At 42.6% G+C, this 22100-nt stretch overlaps 1 protein-coding gene across 3 annotated transcripts in view; it reads left to right on the forward strand.

The window, feature by feature from the left end:
- Positions 1–22100, forward strand: part of SIPA1L2 (signal induced proliferation associated 1 like 2) — a 330522-nt gene that overhangs the window by 143157 nt on the left and 165265 nt on the right. For all 3 annotated transcript variants that reach the window (XM_073627936.1, XM_073627938.1, XM_073627937.1), the window contains exon 6: positions 6446–6549. In XM_073627936.1, coding sequence (XP_073484037.1) covers positions 6446–6549 — 104 coding nt within the window. The remainder of the gene's footprint in view (positions 1–6445; positions 6550–22100) is intronic.

A 22100-nucleotide genomic window follows, 5' to 3' on the forward strand; every position in this document is an offset into this window, starting at 1 on the left:
AAGCTATTGGCCACTGCCCCGTTTATAGTCCCGACGTACGTGTTTTACGTCACCGCGTTTAAAACGATCGGATTTTCCGACAACTTTGTGTGACCGTGTGTATGCAAGACAAGTTTGAGCCAACATCCGTCGGAAAAAATCCTAGGATTTTGTTGTCGGAATGTCCGAACAAAGTCCGACCGTGTGTACGGGGCATAAGTATGTGTGGGATTGTGGGAGCATTCCTTTGCACGCAGTTCCCATTTCTCTTAGTACTTTTCAATTCTTGTCCGAGTTGTAGAATCTGAAATTTGGGCAATGCCACTACCTGTTTTCCAAACTCTAGTAAAGGTGGGAATTATTCCTTTTAATCTCTCTAATTCTAGGTGGATAAGGTAGTATCCTTTCCCTACGCCTTAAGTCTTGCCCATCAAATTAGTCAGTTTGCTTAGTTCCAAGCATCTCCCAGTTGATTACTTTTTTAAAGAGAAGTATGAGTTTCCTTTTTAGCTTCATCCTAATCCCTGTGAGCTGATAATGCATAAAAATGTTTCCACCCCTCCTGAGAAGTGCAACCTTTCTGTTAAACTCAAAGCAAACACCCATGGAAGGGTTACAGTCTTCTCTGGATTCCTCTGCCGACAATCTTGTCGGTATCCACTTTCTTTCCTTTTCCTCTGTTTGGTTGACATCTTCACATTATGGACCTCCCTTTCCCTGAGCTCAAGGATTAAAGGTTTATCTCTTATGGCTCTGACTGTTAATCCATTAAGGTAGTACCTTGTTAATCCAGCCTCCCTTTCCTTGAAGTTAAGGGTTATGAGTGACCCATTTACCAGTAGGTTAATTTGGGCAAACTTTGTCTCTCTGGCCTTCCTTCCCTTCAGTCATGGGTTAGGAATACTAGGTTTCAGCCTTACTCCTTATATATCCTATTTTGTTGACCAGCTTAGCTGTAGGCCTTATTTTTTCACTGTTCAGGCAGTTTGTTGTCCCTCTGGTTTTCTTTGTGGTTGATGATCGTTTGTCCTCCACATTATTAGTTTAGGTCCATCATTCTTTCAGGTAGTAGTTTCACTTTAGCATTACTCACCTGTCTTGGTCTGGAACACTAGGTTATTCCTCTGGGTGTCCTCTGCTAACCCAACTGTCTAAGGATTACTACCTTCCTGTGTTCCTCCTGAAATAAAATTTCCTGAATGACGTCAAGCAAAAGATTTTACAGTAAATACCAAAAATCGTATTTTTTAATGCCAGCAATGTAGGTACATGAAATTATCCTGGCATTAGCCTTGCAATTCACTGCATAGTAGAGCTCAGAGTGGGAGAGGGGAAAGCAGCACAAGGAGTCATACAAGAGTGATGTAATGCTCATGAGCTAACCACGAGCATGCTGAAAAAAAGGGGAGAGAGAAGAGCAATGGAAAGTTGAGGTCAACAGTGTACTGTTTTACTTTTCACTGTCTACTATAGGCTTGGGGAAGGATAAGACCAGTCACTTAAAGTACAACTGTGGCCTCCCATTAAAAAATATGTGGTGCAGCAGTTGGAGATACAGTAAGTGCATATACACTTCTTCTCCTAGTCCCTTACACAGTTTTCCTTAGTCCCCCTGCAATGTCCCTGCCAATGAAAGTGTGGCAAATATGCTTCACTGTTCCTGAAATAAGAGCAGAGTTGCACCCTCATATAGGTTGTGCCTGCTTGCACTGCAGTGGGGTGAGGAAATGTTGCAGAAGGATATGGCAGCATTGTCCCTGTAGCCTGACCTAATTCTGCCTATTGCTTTTTGTTTTGTCAGCACTGCCTCTGTTCCTGAAACTTTGAGATCCTGTGTATGGAAGGAGGAATATGTGAGGCAGGAAGGAGGATTTAGCTCAGTCAGGGGAGGTGAAGTAAGTTTTTTGTTTAAAGTGGCTGCAATCCGTTACATATACCCAGTTAATCAGGTGATCCACAGACTGGAGTAAGGTAATACACAGAGGTCAAACAAATCCTCCTCTGTTTATCAGCAACCCTCTCTCTTCTATATCCATTCAAAGTGCAGAATTTAGACAGCATTTCTTAGCTCCAGAAAGCAGGGGGCAGAGATGTGATGTCACACAGTGCACAGCATAGATCAGGGAGTTGAGTGTAATCTGAAACCAGAGTGGAGGGATAGGACACACTCCCCTCTACACAGCCTCATAGGGAAACATGCACAGCTTAGGCTGTAAATCACCTGCTATGTTCAGGGGAGGGGTGAGGCCATCTCCCAGGATTGTCTGGTGTCAGCATAGACTTTCAGAAGTGACTTATGCAGATGGCAGAAGAATAAGACAGCAGACATAAATTGTACTTGGTGCTTTAGAGAGCGGCAAGTACACACGATAGATGGATATGCTTTGTTGATTTTTAATTTCAGAGGTTTACAAGCACTTAATTTTATGAGGCTTGCACATCACTTATTAACTAAATTTGGACTTTTTTAACTAGTTGCTGCCCATGGGTCGGTGAGGCTTTCATTCTGGGACGTCATATGCCGGCGTCCCAGAACGTCCGCTCTCTCGAGCGCCCGCGGGGGCATGCAGCACGGCGATCGCGGCCGCACCGTGTTGCTAGGACACAGCATAACCCCGATCTCTGTAAAGAGCCATGTCCACGGTGCTTTAACCATGTGATTGGCTGTGTCCAATTACAGCCGGTCACATGTAAACATGGAGATGCCAGTAATCGGCGTTCCTCGCCTCACACTTGCAGAGTGTGTGGCGAGGAGAGCCGATCATAGTTACATATAGTTACATAGTAGGTGAGGTTGAAAAAAGACACAAGTCCATCAAGTCCAACCTATGTGTGTGATTATGTGTCAGTATTACATTACATATCCGTGTATATTGCGGTCATTCAGGTGATTATCTAATAGTTTCTTGAAGCTATCAATGCTCCCCGCTGAGACCACCGCCTGTGGAAGGGAATTCCACATCCTTGCCGCTCTTACAGTAAAGAACCCTCTACGTAGTTTAAGGTTAAACCTCTTTTCTTCTAATTGTAATGAGTGGCCACGAGTCTTATTAAACTCTCTTCTGCGAAAAAGTTTTATCCCTATTGTGGGGTCACCAGTACAGTATTTGTAAATTGAAATCATATCCCCTCTCAAGCGTCTCTTCTCCAGAGAGAATAAGTTCAGTGCTCGCAACCTTTCCTCATAACTAAGATCCTCCAGACCCTTTATTAGCTTTGTTGCCCTTCTTTGTACTCGCTCCATTTCCAGTACGTCCCTCCTGAGGACTGGTGCCCAGAACTGGACAGCATACTCCAGGTGCGGGCGGACCAGAGTCTTGTAGAGCGGGAGAATTATCGTTTTATCTCTGCAGTTGATCCCCCTTTTAATGCATGCCAATATTCTGTTTGCTTTATTAGCAGCAGCTTGGCATTGCATGCCATTGCTGAGCCTATCATCCACTAGGACCCCCAAGTCCTTTTCCATCCTAGATTCCCCCAGAGGTTCTCCCCCCAGTGTATAGATTGCATTCATATTTTTGACACCCAAATGCATTATTTTACATTTTTCTACATTGAACCTCATTTGCCATGTAGTCGCCCACCCCATTAATTTGTTCAGGTCTTTTTGCAAGATTTCCACATCCTGCGGAGTAGTTATTGCCCTGCTTAGCTTAGTATCGTCTGCAAATACAGAGATTGAACTGTTTATCCCATCCTCCAGGTCGTTTATGAACAAATTAAATAGGATTGGTCCCAGCACAGAACCCTGGGGGACCCCACTACCCACCCCTGACCATTCTGAGTACTCCCCATTTATCACCACCCTCTGAACACGCCCTTGTAGCCAGTTTTCAATCCATGTACTCACCCTATGGTCCATGCCAACGCACCTTATTTTGTACAGTAAACGTTTATGGGGAACTGTGTCAAATGCTTTTGCAAAATCCAGATACACCACGTCTACGGGCCTTCCTTTATCTAGATGGCAACTCACCTCCTCATAGAAGGTTAATAGATTGGTTTGGCAAGAACGATTCTTCATGAATCCATGCTGATTACTGCTAATGATATCATTCTTATTACTAAAATCTTGTATATAGTCCCTTATCATCCCCTCCAAGAGTTTACATACTATTGATGTTAGGCTAACTGGTCTGTAATTCCCAGGGATGTTTTTTGGGCCCTTTTTAAATATTGGTGCTACATTGGCTTTTCTCCAATCAGCTGGTACCATTCCAGTCAATAGACTGTCTGTAAAAATTAGGAACAACGGTCTGGCAATTACCTGACTGAGTTCCCTAAGTACCCTCGGATGCAAGCCATCTGGTCCCGGTGATTTATTAATGTTAAGTTTCTCAAGTCTAATTTTAATTCCGTCCTCTGTTAACCATGTAGGTGCTTCCTGTGTTGTGTCATGAGGATAAACACTGCAGTTTTGGTTACTGAAGCCCCCCGATTCACTCGTGAAGACTGAGGAGAAGAATAAATTCAATACCTCTGCCATCTCCCCATCCTTTGTAACCAGATGTCCTTCCTCATTCTTTATGGGGCCAATATGGTCTGTCCTCCCTTTTTTACTGTTTACATATTTAAAGAATTTCTTGGGATTTTTTTTGCTCTCCTCCGCTATGTGTCTTTCATGTTCTATCTTAGCCATCCTAATTGCACCCTTACATTTCTTATTGCATTCTTTATAAATTCTGAATGCTGTGGATGATCCCTCAACCTTGTATTTTTTGAAAGCCTTCTCCTTTGCTTTTATATGCATTTTTACATTGGAGTTAAGCCATCCAGGATGTTTGTTCGCTCTTTTAAATTTATTACCCAATGGGATACATTGGCTAATGCCCTTATTTAATATGCTCTTAAAGCAAACCCATCTCTCCTCTGTATTCTTTGTTCCTAATATTTTATCCCAATTTATGCCTTTTAGCAAGGTTTGTAGTTTAGGGAAGTTGGCTCTTTTGAAATTCAGTGTCTTTGTGTTCCCTTCATGTCTCCTATTTGTGTGATTTATACTGAAACTAATTGACCTGTGATCGCTGTTACCTAAATTGCCCCGTATTTCCACATCTGTTATCAGAAGCATCTCCTCACAGGAGATGTCTATACATGTAATCAGGGCACTGATAATCAGTGCCCTGATTACAATAGCGACACCAGTGCCACAAATCAGTGCCAGCAATGAGTGCCCACCAGTGCCAGCGATGAGTGCCCACCATTGCCAGCAATCAGTGCCCATCACTGCCAGCAATCAGTGCCCAACACTGCCCATAAGTGCCACCAATCAGTGCCCATTAGTGATGCCAGTCCCTGCTGGCTATCAGTCCCGCCTATCAGTGCTGCCCATCAATGACCATCACTGCTGTCCATCAATGCCCATCAGTGTCGCCCATCAGTGCCACCCATCAGTGCCCATAAGTACTGCCTATCTGTGCCACCTATCAGTGCCCACCAGTGCTGCCTATCAGTGCTCACCAGTGCCGCCTATCAGTGCCAATCAGTGCCACCTATTAGTGCCCATCAATGCCACCTATCAGTGCTCATCAGTGCCACATATTAGTGCCACCTATCAGTGCCCATAAGTGCAACATATTAGTGCTCCTCATCAGTGCCCATAAGTACCGCCTATCTGTGCCACCTATCAGTGCCCACCAGTGCTGCCTATCAGTGCTCACCAGTGCCGTCTATCAGTGCCAATCAGTGCCACCTATTAGTGCCCATCAGCGCCACCTATCAGTGCTCATCAGTGCCACATATCAGTGCCACCTATCAGTGCCCATAAGTGCAGCATATTAGTGCTCCTCATCAGTGCCACCTAATCAGTGCCCATACGTTCCGCCTCATCAGTGCCCATAAGTGCCACCTCATCAATGCCCACCAGTTCAGCCTATCAGTGCCCATCAGTGCCGCCTCATCAGTGCACATCAGTGAAGGAGAAAAATTACTTAATTACAAAATTTACTGACAGAAACTAAGTAAAAAAAAAAAAGAAATTAACATTTTTTGGTCTTTTTTTTTCTTTACCTACCACCAAAAGAAAACTCTATTTGAGTGAAAAAAATGATAAAAATTTCATCTGAGTACAGTGTAGCATTTGTCATTCAAAGTGCGTCAGTGAAAGCTGAAAAATGGCCTGGGCAGGAAGGGGGTGAAAGTGCCCTGTAGGCAAGTGGTTAAATTGCTACACAGGAATCTTTGGATGTACTTAAACTAAGGTCCCTTGCCTTTTGAGACAGGACTGTACTGTGTAGCAAAATTGTGTAAGTCTCAGAACCAGATTGGTAACAATACATTTCCATTAGCAGGTAAAATGCCTTGATTATATGCATTCCATGCATGTATTTAGCTATTTGGAGCTCAGCTTTAAATTTGAAAAGGAAGAAAAAAGTAATCTGGTCTTTAGTACCCTAGTACAGAAATGCATTGCAGATTTTATATGATAAAAATTACAACTCTGATTTAATGACTTTATTTTCTTTAGCTGACTCTACAGGAACACATTCCCTTTATACCACATATAAGGATTATGAACTCATGTTTCATGTCTCTACAATGCTACCATATATGCCCAAAAACAGACAACAGGTATGGTTTTACCTTCTCTTGTTGTGATTTATTGATGTGACCTTCAAACACTCTAAAATGTGTGGCTTCTTTCACAAAATAATTAAATGAAAAAAATACACGCACAAACACACACACACACAGATATATATATGTAGTACATGATACAGTAATTGTGTTCACACTTAGGCTCGGTTCACACAGGGGCGACTTGTCAGGCGACCTAGTCGCCTGACAAGTCGCCTCCCGTTCTGTGCTACGGAACCGTTCTAATAGGAGCGACGCAAGTCGCTCCGACTTAGAAAAAGGTTCCTGTACTACTTTGGGGGCGACTTGCATAGACTTCTATGCAGAAGTCGTTTTGCAAGTCGCCTCGGAAGTCGTTTGCAGGTCGCCTCGCTGAGGCGACCTGCAAGTCGTGCCGCCCCTGTGTGAACCGGCACTTAGGAACTAAAAGAAGCAATTGCTAATGATTCATTGCAAATAGTGAGTTATCAAGTTAATTCTATGTTGAAGACTATAGTAAAAAAAAAAAAATCATATTTTATATATAACGTTATATTTAGTGGTGTCCAGTGGTTCCAGAACCTGGTACAATGAAATGTTGCAAATGTTTAAAGGGTTAGTTCACCATTACCAAAAAAAATCTGCCTATGTAGATAAGGGGTGTTTTTGGAAAAAAACAAGCTGTGCAGCTTTGATCAAGGGGTTGATTTACTAAAGGCAAATAGACTGTGCACTTTGCAAAATGCAGTTGCCCTCTGCAAGTGCAGTTGCTCTACAGCTTAGTAAATGAGGTAAGGCTTCACTTTGCAAAGAATACCCAAACACGTGCAAGGAAAATTTAAAAAAAAAGCATTTTTGCTTGCACGTGATTGGATGGTGAAAGTCAGCAGATCTTCTGCTCGTTTACTAAGCTCTGGAGGAACTGCACATGCAGGGTGCAATAGCACTTTGCAAAGTGCACAGTAGTTATGCCCTTAGTAAATCAACCCCAAAGTTGAATAATGCCTTTGCTGAGCTCAGAGCTACTGCATCAGAGGAGAGAAAGTGCATGTGAGGGGTTTGAATCAGAGAAAGAGCTCACTCCTGTGATGGCTTCTCACCCAAACCCCAAAAGAAAAATTGTATATATTGCACCTTACCAATTCTTAGATGTGGTGACTGCTGATGTTGGTTGAATGGTTCGGACTGAGCATGAGTTTGGGCCGAATATTGGCTGATTGGCCCGTTCGTCCCGTTCATCCAACACTCAAATTTGCTGGGTGTTTGGCGGGTGTTCACCCCCACTGAATGCCCTGCAATGCACTGCACGCTGCACAGTGCATTTTGCTCCCTGATTGGGCAAAGCTTTGTGCAGTATAAGCTGATTGTTATGGAGCAGGGCCGGGTGCCGGCAATTGCAGCTGTGAGTCATTTTAAATGTGATTTGACTCGTTTTTTTTTTTTTTTCATTAGAAGTGTAATTTTTGCTGCAGCATGTTCTATATGTGATACAGATGCGCCAGTTTACAGGTAGACTAAGGCAGACTAAGGGGATCCCCCAGGCACTATATTTAAAGGAATTTTTCATTTTTATTGTTACACTTTAAGCATCATTAAAATCATTGCTCCTGAAAATCAATTGTTTTAAAAAAAAAGTTTTGCATTGATACATGTCCCCCAGGGCAGTACCCAGACCCCATTTTATGGCCAATTACTTGCATATAAGCCTTTAAAATTCACACTTTTGATGTTTCCTGTTCGGCTCCTATAGACTTTAATGGAGTTCACCATTTGGGTTAAAACACCTGAATAGGAGTGCATTTGTTTTCTTTTTTTATGCTTTTTTCTTTTATTTCCACCTGTTGATGCAGGCAGTTTGTTGGGTTTTTTTCAACTTCCTTTGACTGACCAAACTGTCCAGCAAAATTATCATTAGAGTGTTGGGACAAGCCAATTAAAGTGGTTATAAAGCCAAAACATTTTTCACCTTAATGCATTCCCTGCTTTCTATCCTCCCCCTTCCCTGTGTGAGTAGGAAGAGAGGGAAGAAGAGATCCAGCGCTGTGCATGGCTGCATCTATTCTCCCCTCTCTTCCTCTTCCCACAGGGACTCATGCAGCTCCATTGGCTCTTGCTGCTGTCAATCAGTGCAGTGAGAAGGAATTGGGGGGGGGGGGGCAAGGCTAAGCCCCACTGTGTGTGTCTATTTGGCGCCTCTCTATAGACACACATAGCTCGGGTGCAAGCACTCACTGTGTACCCCCATAGCAAGCAGCTTGCTATGGGGGCACACGAAGAAGAGGAAGAGCCAAGATCGCCTTTTATTCATGTAAAACCTTTATCCAAAATGAAAAAAGACTGTTGCTGTAACTGCTGAAAAGCATTAGCTGGAGTTCTGCTTTAATATTTTAGCCAATGCCATTTAAACCTGCTAGTCTAACACTACCCTCTCCCCAGACAATTCTGCTGTCCAAATCTGTCTCAGAGGCTCCTCCAATAGAGTGGAATGGAGACACTCTGAGACAGGAAGTGTGTTACTGAGCAGATCATCAGGTGAAAATAGAGGGAAAAAAAAGTCTAAAAAGAGAAAATAATGAAGCCAGCACATTTAAGGATTTGTAAGCTGCAATACATAAAATTTAAGTTTTTTGGATTTAACACCACTTTAAGTATAACAATACATTTATTGAGGGCCATTTAAGTTATATCAGAGAATAAAGGAAATAATTGACATTGCATTCTATTGAACATATAACCTATTGGTAGGGAGATAAGACCCAAATACAAGGTAATTGATTTGCTGACATGGTGGCACTCCTGGCCCAGAGGAAACTTATGGGGTACCTATGTTTCTTCACATAGGGATATGTTATGTTTGCGGCATTATAGGTGTCCTTTTTAATATTTACAAGATTTTGAAGTGTTGCTTAGGTAGTTGTTCTTTTTTGGACACCTGGAGGCTCACAAACCTTTTTTTTTTTTTTATACATTACTTCTTTATTCAACATTTTCTTATTTACCAGTTATACAATATCCATGCATACAGCAATTTTAACACTGATTTTACAAAGTATATGTTTTTAAATCCTAATTTCTTATTTCCATCGATCTCCAGCAGTGACTATATACCACAAGTAGAATTACCTACACAAAACCATTCATAACAAAACAAAAAAACAGAAAAAAACAAATAAGAAAACAAAAAGGGGAAGAAGAGAAAAAAATAAAAAATAAAACAAGCCCCCTCCCTCTCCCTCTCCCTCTCCTCCTCCACCTCCTCCTCCCACACTGCTCAACACTTCCCATACAGCCTATACTTTTCCTATCTACTCTCTCTTCTTACATTCTTTACTACTATATTTGGAATCCAGGAGAATGAGGCCAGACCTGGTGTTATTAACCAGGGACCCCACAACTTAGCTAATATATCCATTGTACCCCTTTTGTGATAAACCTGTCGCTCCATTAATATTGCCTCATTTACCTGGGAGCGTCATTCCTCAAATACTGGTACACTGGAAGACATCCATTTTCTAGCTATTAGTTTACGGGCTGTAAATAATAGTCTACCAATTGAAATTGACATTTCCCTCGGGTATAGCTCTTCATTAAGATAACCCAGTAAACATATTTTGGGGTCCAATTCAATCTGGCTGAGATAAGCCCCATTAATTGTAGACACCACTTCTCGCCAGTACCTAACCAGTTTAGGACATTTCCAAAGCATATGAAGCAAATCTGTCTGGGGTTGCTTACATCTTGGGCAATCTGAAGTTTCCCTCCGCCTCCACTTATATAATTTTACTGGGGTCCTATATGTCCTATAAACAGTTGTGATAGGCATTGTGTAGATGATAAAGAAACCATCGGTGCCCTCTTCAAAATATTTTGCCATTCCTCGTCCAGGATAACCCCCAGATCCATCTCCCAACCCTTTCTGCCTGGGCTATCCAAAATATCTTGATAATTCGCCATAAGTTGACCATATACTAGAGAGGTTAAACCTTTTTTTCTCCCTGCACCTGCTAATAAAGATATCAGTGGCATTGGTCTTATATTCATCCCTCCTCCTTTAAACTGGGAATAGACTGCATGCCGTAGTTGTAGATATTTATAAAATTATTATGCGGCAATTTATATACCGTATTTATCGGCGTATAACACGCACCGGCGTATAACACGCACCCCAATTTAGGAGGGAATTTTAAGGAAAAAAAACTTTTAGGAGGGAAGTTGAAGGGAAAAAAACTTACATTTAAATGCCCATCAGTGCAGCCTTCTCAGTGCAGCCTTGTCAGTGCAGCCTTCCCCAGTGCAGCCTTGTCAGTGCAGCCATGTCAGTGCAGCCTTGTCAGTGCAGCCATGTCAGTGCAGCCTCGTCAGTGCAGCCATGTCAGTGCAGCCTCGTCAGTGCAGCCATGTCAGTGCAGCCTCGTCAGTGCAGCCTTCCCCAGTGCAGCCTTCCCCAGTGCAGCCTCCCCCAGTGCAGCCTCCCCCAGTGCAGCCTCCCCCAGTGCAGCCTCCCCCAGTGCAGCCTTGCCCAGTGCAGCCTTCGATCCCCTGTCTTCAAAATCGCCGACCGCGATTTGAAAATGGCGCCGCCGGCGCCGAAATACACAGAGCCGGTCCTCGGCTCTTTCCGGCGGTCTCGTTCACTTTCGGCTCCACTCGTAGTCCCGAGCGGAGCTATCCGAACCTAGCCGAGTAGGTTCGGATAGCTCCGCTCGGGACTACGAGTGGAGCTGAAAATGAACGAGAGCCGCCGGAAAGAGCCGAGGACCGGCTCTGTGTATTTCGGCGCCGGCGGCGCCATTTTCAAATCGCGGTCGGCGATTTTTGAGTTGTGCAGCTCAGGGGATCGGCGTATAACACGCACCTGCGACTTTCCCCTGATTTTAAGGGGAAAATAAATAAATAAATACGGTAATTCCTGTAGCTCCTGAAAAAAACATATAGCGCTTTGAGCATAAAGCTGAGGAATATATTGTATTCCTTTAGAACACCAGTATTCAAACCCCTCTAGTTTACAGAGTTCTCCAAAGCACCTATTCCCCCATATTGGAGAGAATTCTGACACCCCTTCATATTTCATTGTACGCCTCATTTCCTGCCATACTTTATTCATTAGCACCAATGTTGGGCTAGAGTGAGTGCAGGCAAATAATCCTGATTCTAATTGGGCCGTAAGATTATAGCTCGAGCATTGACTTAATAACATAGCCTGTATTGGATCTCTCCAATCCATCGTCCCCCACCCCTCAAAATGCTACAATTGGGAAGCTATAAAATACACTCTTGGCTGTGGCACTGCTAGCCCCCTCCTTCTTTAGTTCTCTGAAGGGTAGACAGTCTAATCCTAGAGCTCTTACCTTTCCATAATAGCTTACGAAACAAAAATCTATTTTTTTAAACCATTTTAACGGGATCCATATAGGTAAATCCATATAGGTAAATTATGTAAAACATATAATAATTGGGGGGGCCACATCATTTTTATGAGGTTTGCTCGGCCCACAACTGATAGGGGTAATTTGGACCATGCTATACTCTTTTGTTTAAATTTCTTCGGGATGGGAGTTAAATTATACTGCAAATAATCTTTCAACCTTGGGTATATCCATATTCCTAAATATTTAAAAAACTTCACAACTTTAATTTGTTGGGCCTCCTTCGGTATATCAAAACTGAATTCATCAAGTGGGAATAGGACCGATTTGTCCAAATTAATAGTAAAGCCTGAGAATAAGCCAAATTGTTTTATAAGGGTCATTAAGGATATCAAGGAATTGTCCGTATCACCAAGGAACAGCAGTGCGTCGTCCGCATATAATGATATCTTTTCGTGCCTTGCCCCTCTAATAAACCCACAGATATCCTCCGATTGCCGAACCGCTTCTTCTAGCGGCTCGACAGCCAATGCAAACAATAATGGTAACAATGGGCACCCTTGTCTGGTGCCTCTTGATAAAGAAAAGAACTCTGTCACTACCCCATTAATTAGCATACAAGCCCTTGGGTCAGAGTATAGTAGCTTAACCCATTGTATAAAGTTATGCCCCAGGCCAAACCTATCTAGTACCTCCCACATGTATGTCCACTCGATGCTGTCGAATGCTTTCGCAGCGTCGAGTGACAGAATAGCCCTCCTCCCCAGGTTGTCTACTGGTAACTGCATATTTAAGAAAAGTCTCCTCAAGTTGATCGTTGTAGACCTAGTATGTATGAAACCAGATTGATCTGGATGGATCAATCCCTGCATGACTCTACCCAATCTAGCTGCCAGGATCCTGGCTAGAATCTTAGCATCCAAGTTTAATAACGATATCGGACGATAAGATTCCAGAGCCAAAGGATCCTTATCTGGCTTTAGTAGCACTATAATACAAGCTTCATTCATAGAATCTGGAAGTTTAAAGGTTTCCCATGAATGGTTAAGTACCTTCAATAGTTCCGGTAACAGAATATCCCCATAATATTTGTACACTTCTGACTGTAACCCATCTAAACCTGGGGCTTTATTGTTTGGGGCTTCTAACACTGCCCGTCTTAACTCCTCAAAGTCAGAGGGGCATTAAGTTCCTCTCTAGCCACACTAGAGAGAGAAGGCAATTTTAAAGGGTCCAAAAAACCTCTAAGAAGTGCCATTGAATATTCAACCTTGCTCTGATACAAATCACTATAGAAAGAGAAAAAAGAGTCTTTAATTTCATTTTGATCGTTTGTAATCTCACCCCCTATTTTACGAATGGCGGAAATAAAATTAATTTTCTCCTGAGATTTTGCTACTACAGCTAGCATATATCCTGGTCTCTCCCCTTCCTCCCAGCCGTGACATCTGGAGAGAAAACAGGCCTTATCAGCCTTATCCAATACCAATCTTCTATATGATTGTTGTGTATTCCTCCAGGTGCAGCGGTTGGGGGTTGTAGGGTCCTGTATATATTGAGCTTCCTTTTGCCGAACCTCTGCTGCTAATAAAGATTCACTTTCTAAGTTCAATTTTTTTGGACACTTATTGCCTTCATTAGGACTCCCCTCAAAAAAGCCTTCATGGTGTCCCAAACCACCTGGCTTGAAGCAGAGTTCTCATTAATGGAGAAAAACTCCACTAGAGCTCGACTCGTTGAATCTCCCTGTGACATTTCCTTTAACCAAGAAGCAGGAACCCGCCAATTAGGCTTCATCTTAGTCTTTATTTTATTTAGGGAGACTAAAATGGGGGAATGATCTGACAGGCCCATAGTCAAGTATTGTTTATTAGAAACCCATGGTAAAGCTAATTTTTTTTTGTTTTTTTTTTGTTTTTTGTTGTTTTCCTTCTTTTTTTGAATGCTTGTGTGGGCGTGCTGGGTTTTTCTTTTTTTTTTCACCCTTTGTCTTTTTTTTTTTTTTTTTGCTTTTTGCTCCATTTCTTTTCTTTCTTTCAGCTATATCCATCTTTTACGCCCATACAGAATTTAATGGGTTATATACTTATGGATCAATTCTCTCTTCTAGGATTCTGCTTAATATTTATATGGATAAAAGTTTAAGCCTCGATTTGCATATAGGCCCTAGGTACTCCTTATTCTTCCTACCCTGTTTCCCCGAAAATAAGACCTAGCGTGATTGTCGGTGATGGCTACAATATAAGCCCTACCCCCCAAATAAGCCCTAGCTAAAGTCCTTGTAGGTCTTATTTTCAGGGTGGGGCTTATTTTCGGGGAAACAGGGTAGGGCTTATTTGGGGGGTAGGGCTTATACTGCAGCCATCACTGACAATCACGTTAGGTCTTATTTTCGGGGAAACAGGGTATCTTTCTTTTTGCTTATTAAGACTTTAAATAATACTAGTGTATATATATATATATATATATATATATATATATATATATATATATATATATATATTCATATAGAGGATTATGGCAAATGAAATCTTGATACTATCATGGAACATAAGAGGAATAAAAGATCATACTAAGAAGAGGGCTATGTTTGATACATTAGGGCAATATTTACCATCGATAGTTTGCCTGCAGGAAACACATTTAACTCGAGATACAGTTAATCTACGGCAAAATAAAATGTACCCGATTCGGTATCACGCTGTATATTCTACATATGCTAGATGTACAAGTATATTAATCTCTTCTAAATTACAGTTTTCCTGCAGGCAAGTGCTACTGGATCCACAAGGTAGATACATTTTGCTAGTGTGTAAATTATTCTCCATAGAATTTATATTGGGATCTGTATATATCCCTCCACCATATAATGGTGAGGTAATTCGCCAGATAGGTGAATTCTTGATAGATAATCCAGGGATGCCTCTCTTGATTGTGGAAGATTTTAACAGTGTTCGTGATCCTAGCAGAGAGATATCCAGCTGGCCCTCAAGGAGATACTCCTTTTCTTAGATATTGTAGAGAATGGGGTCTACATGATATTTGGCGTCTTAAAAATCCACTGTCCTATACCTACTCTTGTTGTTCTAGTACGTACCAGACTCTATCAAGAATAGATCTAACTTGAGGCTCACAAACTTAAAGCAGATGCTGCCATTATCGTTCTTCAACTTCCCTTCCGTCTGCTATGCAGCCTTATTGTAACATTTACCTATTTTTCTGATGGTTTCTACCCAGAATTCCCATTCACATCAGGACACTGTGCACTTTTCAGCAAACAACATATTCAGAAAAGACTGCAGTTGCAATCAGCAGTGGGTGTTGATGTTAATTTAACAAATCCACAAATGCAGGTCAGAAATGCAGTGTGTTTGCCTACATCGAATCACATGGTACAGAAGTACCATGCAATCTGGTTGCAGTGCATTCTTTCTATAATATAGTGCATGCACAACTTTTGGTGCAGTCCAATGCGATTCAGTCCATTCAAAATGAATAGGCTCAAAATGCACCACACTGCACCGCATTCCTGTGCATATCACATGCGGTGCAGTGCACCACACTGCACCGCATGTGATATGCACAGGAGTGCGCAACACATTCCTGTGCGATTCCTGGTGTGAACCGACCATAAAACTGGACAGGAAAAAAGAGGTCACATGCTTTGCCTTGACTGGTGGGAGGATTTACCACTGTGGAGCCAACACATTACTGCAGTAACGAGCACTGCAACAGTGATATACTTTAGTAGACATCATGTGGTTCTAAGCTTATACACACAGCAGTGTAACAGTATAACAGTGCAAAGCAATCCAGATCACACTGCATAGTAGAAACTAGCTGAGCTACCCTTCCATACCCCCTAGTGCCAAGGTATAAGTGGATAATAGAGCATGTGTTATCACGTAATACAACCAGAAACACAAGTCAATTTTACTCACTGATAAACATCACTGTATTCACACAGGGAACAACAAAACATCTTAAAGCACATTGTCAGCTGCAGAGGATTTCCTGAGTCCAAGATTTACTGTGCACAAGGAGGACAGGGAAGCACTCTGCAGATAACCTTTTCTCATCCAGGTGAAACAAATGCTGTTACATGTGATTGCAGTCGGGATTACACAGCAGAGACATCAGTCTGATCAACGTACTAAAGCTGGCCATACACTCATTCTTCCAAACAGCTATACAGCTCTAATGGACTAATCTCCCACTGTGGCTATTGGGGGGGGGAGGTGATTTATGAAAGCCATGCCATCAGTAGAGGCGCATGGCAAGGTGCAACGCACATTTCCATATTTAGGAAATGGTGCGCCGGTAACAGAGCGCGAATCCCCCATTTTCTATAGCAATCTTGCCACGCGGGAGAATGCAATCTGTGCGCCACTATGGACATGGTGCACGGCATCTCCAAATCAATATTGACAGAAGATGGAGGTGCCAATATTATGGGGTGATGTGAGGAAGTTTAGTAACAACTGCCCAAGTAACAAATATGCCCAAAATAGAATGAGACAGTAACTTTTTCAGAGAAAGCCTGCTGTGCCTGCAAGTACGTTTAGAACTGCGTGAGATCAATGTAAGCAGTGCGCATGCACAAAGGGCTGTTGCGCTCGTTCACATGGGTTTGTTTACTGCGTGGCCAAAATCTTAGTAAATTTTAAGCAACGTACATGCAATTGCACGGGTTGAATGGGCACACCTCTAAACTTGACAATTTTTTTTTTTAACGCTGGTTCACCTTTATGTATTTTTTTAAGGAGATTTGCACACGGGTCGTATTAGCATGTTACGTTGCCAACATGTGACATGCACCTTGTTAAAATTATGTAAAAAGACTCTCACTCCTCTAGCTCCTCCTAAAAGGGTATTTAACCTTCCCCCTCTAATGCATATGATTTCCTTGGGCTAGCTTTTGCTTTTAAAGGAGAACTCCACACTCCATTCTCCAATGCTCTTGCCTCCCCCCTCTAACCCCTTGGATTTCCATGGGCTAACTTTTGCTTTCAAAGGGGAACTCCACACTCCATTCTCCAATGCTCTTGCCTCCCCCCTTTAACCCCTTGGATTTCCATAGGCTAACTTTTGCTTTTAAAGGGGAACTCCACACTCCATTCTCCAATGCTCTTGTCTCCCCCCTCTAACCCTTTGGATTTCCTTGGGCTAACTTTTGCTTTCAAAGGGGAGCTCCACACTCCATTCTCCAATGCTCTTGCCTCCCCCCTCTAACCCCTTGGATTTCTATGGGCTAACTTTTGCTTTTAAAGGAGAACTCCACACTCCACTCTATTCTCAAAAGGCTGTGAGCTGCCTTCACCAATCCAAACCACATCCTTTTTCAGAGCATACAACAGGGCCAGCTAGGAAAGGGGCGAGAAGAGTGATCGCCCAACCCCCACCTGAACCATACAAGGCCACATGCACTCAACATAGCTGGCTGCCTTTTGGGGCACATTGGGCTCAGCCCAATACCAACCACAAAGCACCTTGTACGCACTAGTTTAAAGAGATTTTCCACATTCCATAAACCCCCCCTGTCTGCAGCCCCCCACAACCCCAGCCTAGGGTTGTGTGGAAGAGGCCCTTGTCCCTCTAAATATGTGAACAAGGTGGTTGAATTTTGGGGTGCATGAGCCCCTCCTGCCCCCAAGCATCCACCCCCTTTTAATAGGCTGGCTTGCTGTGTGTTTGGCTAGAGATTTGTTAGTGTGTGGGAGGGGCCCAATATTTTTTTAGTTTGGGGTGGTATTTTTCACATGGGGGTTCTCATTTTAAGCCTTAACAGAGCCAAATGGCCTTGTATGTATTGGGGGGGCAGGCTATTTTTTGGTGAGGGTTAAAATCTTGCAGCTGCAATGTAGATTTGTAAGTTTTCTCTAAAGCCGTACATCTTTGAAGCAGCATTTTGGATACATGCTACTAAGGATGAGCTCAGGCGTGTTCGCAAACAGCACGTGCAGAGACCGCCAGGAAGTCGGCACTGCGGAGCGCTAATCACAAGCAGTGAGACATTGTTCTGATGCGCGGCTGCAGAGATCGGGAAATGTCTCGCTGCCTGTGATTAGAGCTGTGCAGTGCTGACTTCCTGGCAGGCTCGGCATGTGCTGTTTGTTTACAAGCCTGAGCTCATCCTTACATGCTACAGATGCACCACTTTACAGGCAGAGTAAGCCCCCCAAGTTACTAGCTTTTAAGCAGTTTAGCATTTTTAAAGGGTTGTCCAAATTGGTGACATTGATATATGTCCCTAGGCCCCATACCCATTTTAAGGCCAATAACTAGAATATAAGCCAGCCAAGTGGGGACTAGCAAAATGAACAAGTCAGTTCCCATAGACTGCAATGGTATTTGTTGTATAACTTTTGCCCATGTTAGGCTCTTTGTTTGCCCCCCTGGACGGGGGGGGGGGTTGTCCCATCTGTAATTTTGTAGCATGCTGGATGATGTGCTTAATTTTGGACAGGGGGTGGCTTATTTTGTGCTAGCTGCATTTGGGTTGTTCTGAGCATGCTCAGGGACTTTTTTTTTTTTTTTGGTGCTTTTTGTGTGTGAACAGCACTTGGATTTTTCTGGGCATGCTCAGAGAGTGTGTTTTTGGGTCAGTAATTTCAGGACATCCTTAACAGGTGTACCCACTTTGAAGTTCTGTCTCTACATTGGGTGAACTTGCATTTGTGTGTTTCATGGATTGTGCATGTGTGTGTGTGTGCGTGTGTGCGTGTGTTTAGGTGTCCTTATAGAGTTTGTAACACATGTATTTTGTTTGTTATGTCTTTGCAAAACAGATGTGTTTTAGAGCAAGTATATATATCTATATATATATAGATATATATATTTTTTTTAACCGCTTCAGCCCCGGAAGATTTTACCCCCTTCCTGACCAGAGCACTTTTTGAGATTCGGCACTGCATCACTTTAACTGACAATTGCGCGGTCGTGCGACATTGCGCCCAAACAAAATTGACGTCCTTTTTTTCCCACAAATAGAGCTTTCTTTTGATGGTATTTTATCACCTCTGTGGTTTTTATTTTTTGCACTATAAACAAAAAAGTGCAACAATTTAAAAAAAATGCAATATTTTTTACTTTTGCTAAAATAAATATCCCCCCAAAATATATATAAAACATTTTTTTTCCTCAGTTTAGGCCGATATGTATTCTTCTACATATTTTTGGTAAAAAAAAATCGCAATAAGCGTATATTGATTGGTTTGCGCAAAAGTTATAGCGTCTACAAAATAGGAGATAGTTTTATGACTTTTTTATTATTAATTTTTTTTTTACTAGTAATGGCGGCAATCTGCGATTTTTATCGGGACTGCGACATTATGGCGGACACGTCGGACAATTTTGACACATTTTTGGGACCGTTGGCATTTTTACAGTGATCAATGCTATAAAATTGCATTGATTACTGTAAAAATTTCACTGGCAGTGAAGGGGTTAACCACTAGGGGGCAGTGAAGGGGTTAAGTGTGTCCTAGTGTGTGTTCTAACTGAAGGGGGGATGGGACTGTGCAGGGGAGATGGCAGATCGCTGTTCATACTCTGTATGAACAGACGATCTGTCTGTTCTCCCCTCAGAGAACTGGAAACTGTGTGTTTACACACACAGATCTCGGTTCTCGGTGTGCCCCGAGCGATCGCGATAGCCCGGCGATGATCGTGACCGCCGGACACTTGCGTCGGCTTCGTGGGTGAGCAGGGGGCACGCGCATTTGGTGGCGTGCACGCGCCCCCTGGTGGCTGTCTATGTTACCAACGTAACATGACGGCGATTCGCGCAGCCGAGCCCTGTTGCCACAGTACAATTGCGGTGGCTGATCAGCAAGCGGTTAATCTAGTGACAGAGTAACTTTAAAACTTAATTACTGCATGTTAAGAGTATGTAAATACTTGAATTTCCTTAGCCTGGCTCCAAACCAGGTTTCATTTGATGTGAGTGTGAAACGACAGGTATATGGAAACTGTCATTGCTGATTTGTTTTATAGTTACAAGCTCGGGGGCTTTCCGTCTCATCTGGCTTCAATAACTAGTGAGTCACCTAAATGAAGAAAAAAAGCATGCACCCCTTCTGACTGCACATAAAGAGGTTCACTACTGTAAAACTCACCATACATGTCACATTCTGACTGTACAATATTTCTTAAATTTACCAAAACTATGTAATATGAGGACCTCACATTAATCCAAAATAATTTCCAAAATAGTGCTGCGCTACCAATACTACAATAATAATAATGTGCAACATCAAAAAATCAAAGTGTGTGATCCTAAAATTAGTGATAATTTCCAGTAATACAAAAAAGTGTCTTACATTTTTTCCAAAGTGAAATCTTCACCCAAAACTGTGCACTGAGAATCAAAAAGTGCTGGTGCTCTCCTCCACCACTGTGATCTAGCCGCTCACCAGCAGGTCAGATAAAGCAGATCCCCTATGGGGGTAATCGATGAATTGGACGGTGTGAAGCTGATAATCCCTCCGTGTCACCCTCTTCCTCCTTACTGGCTTCACCAGTCTCAGGTTTCCCTCGGGTGTTTCCAGTATATCATAGGGATAAAAACATCAAATCTAGTGGTCTCTGTTTACAAATCATTTATTTCTATTTCCAATAGATACAGCATATATGGTACTCACAAGTGAAGCACTTTAGCTGTACGGGCTACGGACAGATGAAAAGACAAGGTAATCGTGGGATGACGTCACCAACTGAGACTCCCCCCCTATACGCATTACATCAAATGGGCGTGACTTCATCAGTAAGGGGCCTTACTGTTGTGTCTATTGGAGAAATAAATTATTTGCAAACAGAGCACTAGATTTGGTGTTTTTATTCCTATGATATACCAGAAACACCCAAGGGAAACCTGAGACTGGTGAAGCCAGTGAGGAGGAAGAGAGTGACACGGAGTGATTATCAGCTTCACGCCGGGCCGATTCATTGATTACCCCCATAGGGGATCTGCTTTATCTGACATGCTGGTAAAACAGGGGTCAGATCTTAAGGTGAGCGGCTAGAGCACAGTGGTGGAGGAGAGCACCAGCATTTTTTGATTCTCAGTGCACAGTTTTGGGTGAAGATTTGACTTTGGAAGAAATTTTTTTTTTCATTACTGGAAATTATCACTATTTTTAGGATCAAGAACTTAGATTTTTTTGATGTTGTACATTATTATTATTGTAGTATCGGTAGTGCAGCACTGTTTTGGAAATTATTTTGGATCAATGTGAAGTGAACACGTTTTTCAGTGTCAGCAACAACCAGGTGGAGGTGCAATTATTGCACTTCTTTGTATTTTTGCACATACTTTGTACTTTTGCACATTTTGTATTTTTACAGGTTGAACTCACTGTGTATACATCACCATTATATTGTATACATCACCATTATATTGTATTTATTTGTTCATTAGTGAATTGCGCTGATGGATTTATGGGATTTAATATGAAGACCTACCTAAACTTTCCATGAAATTTGTAACAAACTAGTCCAGGGGTGCCCAGCCTTTTGAAGAGTGAGGGACACTTAATTGACCTGGTAAATTGGTCGCGGGCCACAATGAGCGGAGTGGGTGGATAGCAGATCTATGTCCACTCTGCATATGCAGAGTGGACACCGATACATTCCGCTCTACTTTATGGGCCCCCCCGATCTGATCCGCCCAGACGGAAGGGGACGGATCCCCTTCAGTTTTTTTTAGCAGATCAGATTGGAGGTAGGTGGATGTTAGGGCGGCACAGTGGTGTAGTGGATAGCAGTTTTGCCTAGCAGTAAGAAGGGTCGCTGGTTCAAATCCCAACCATGACACTACCTGCCTGGAGTTTGCATGTTCTCCCTGTGCCTGCGTGGGTTTCCTCCGGGTACTCTGGTTTCCTCCCACACTCCAAAGACATGCTGATAGGTTAATTGGCTTCTTTCTAAATTGTCCCTAGTATGTATGAATACGAGTTAGGGACCTTAGATTGTAAGCTCCTTGAGGGTAGGGACTGATGTGAATGTACAATGTATATGTAAAGCGCTGCGTAAATTGACGGCGCTATATAAGTACCTGAAATAAATAAATAAATAAATGTAAACGGACACAAGTCCACCATTGAGGTGAATGGAGGGTCCGAGTGGTTCCACCAGAGAAAACGGACAGGCAGAGCCGGTCGGACAGGTTGTGTGAAAGGATGCTTTCACACTGAAGTGCTG

The sequence above is a fragment of the Aquarana catesbeiana genome, linkage group LG04, assembly GCF_042186555.1.
Source record: "Aquarana catesbeiana isolate 2022-GZ linkage group LG04, ASM4218655v1, whole genome shotgun sequence".
NCBI lineage: Eukaryota > Metazoa > Chordata > Amphibia > Anura > Ranidae > Aquarana > Aquarana catesbeiana.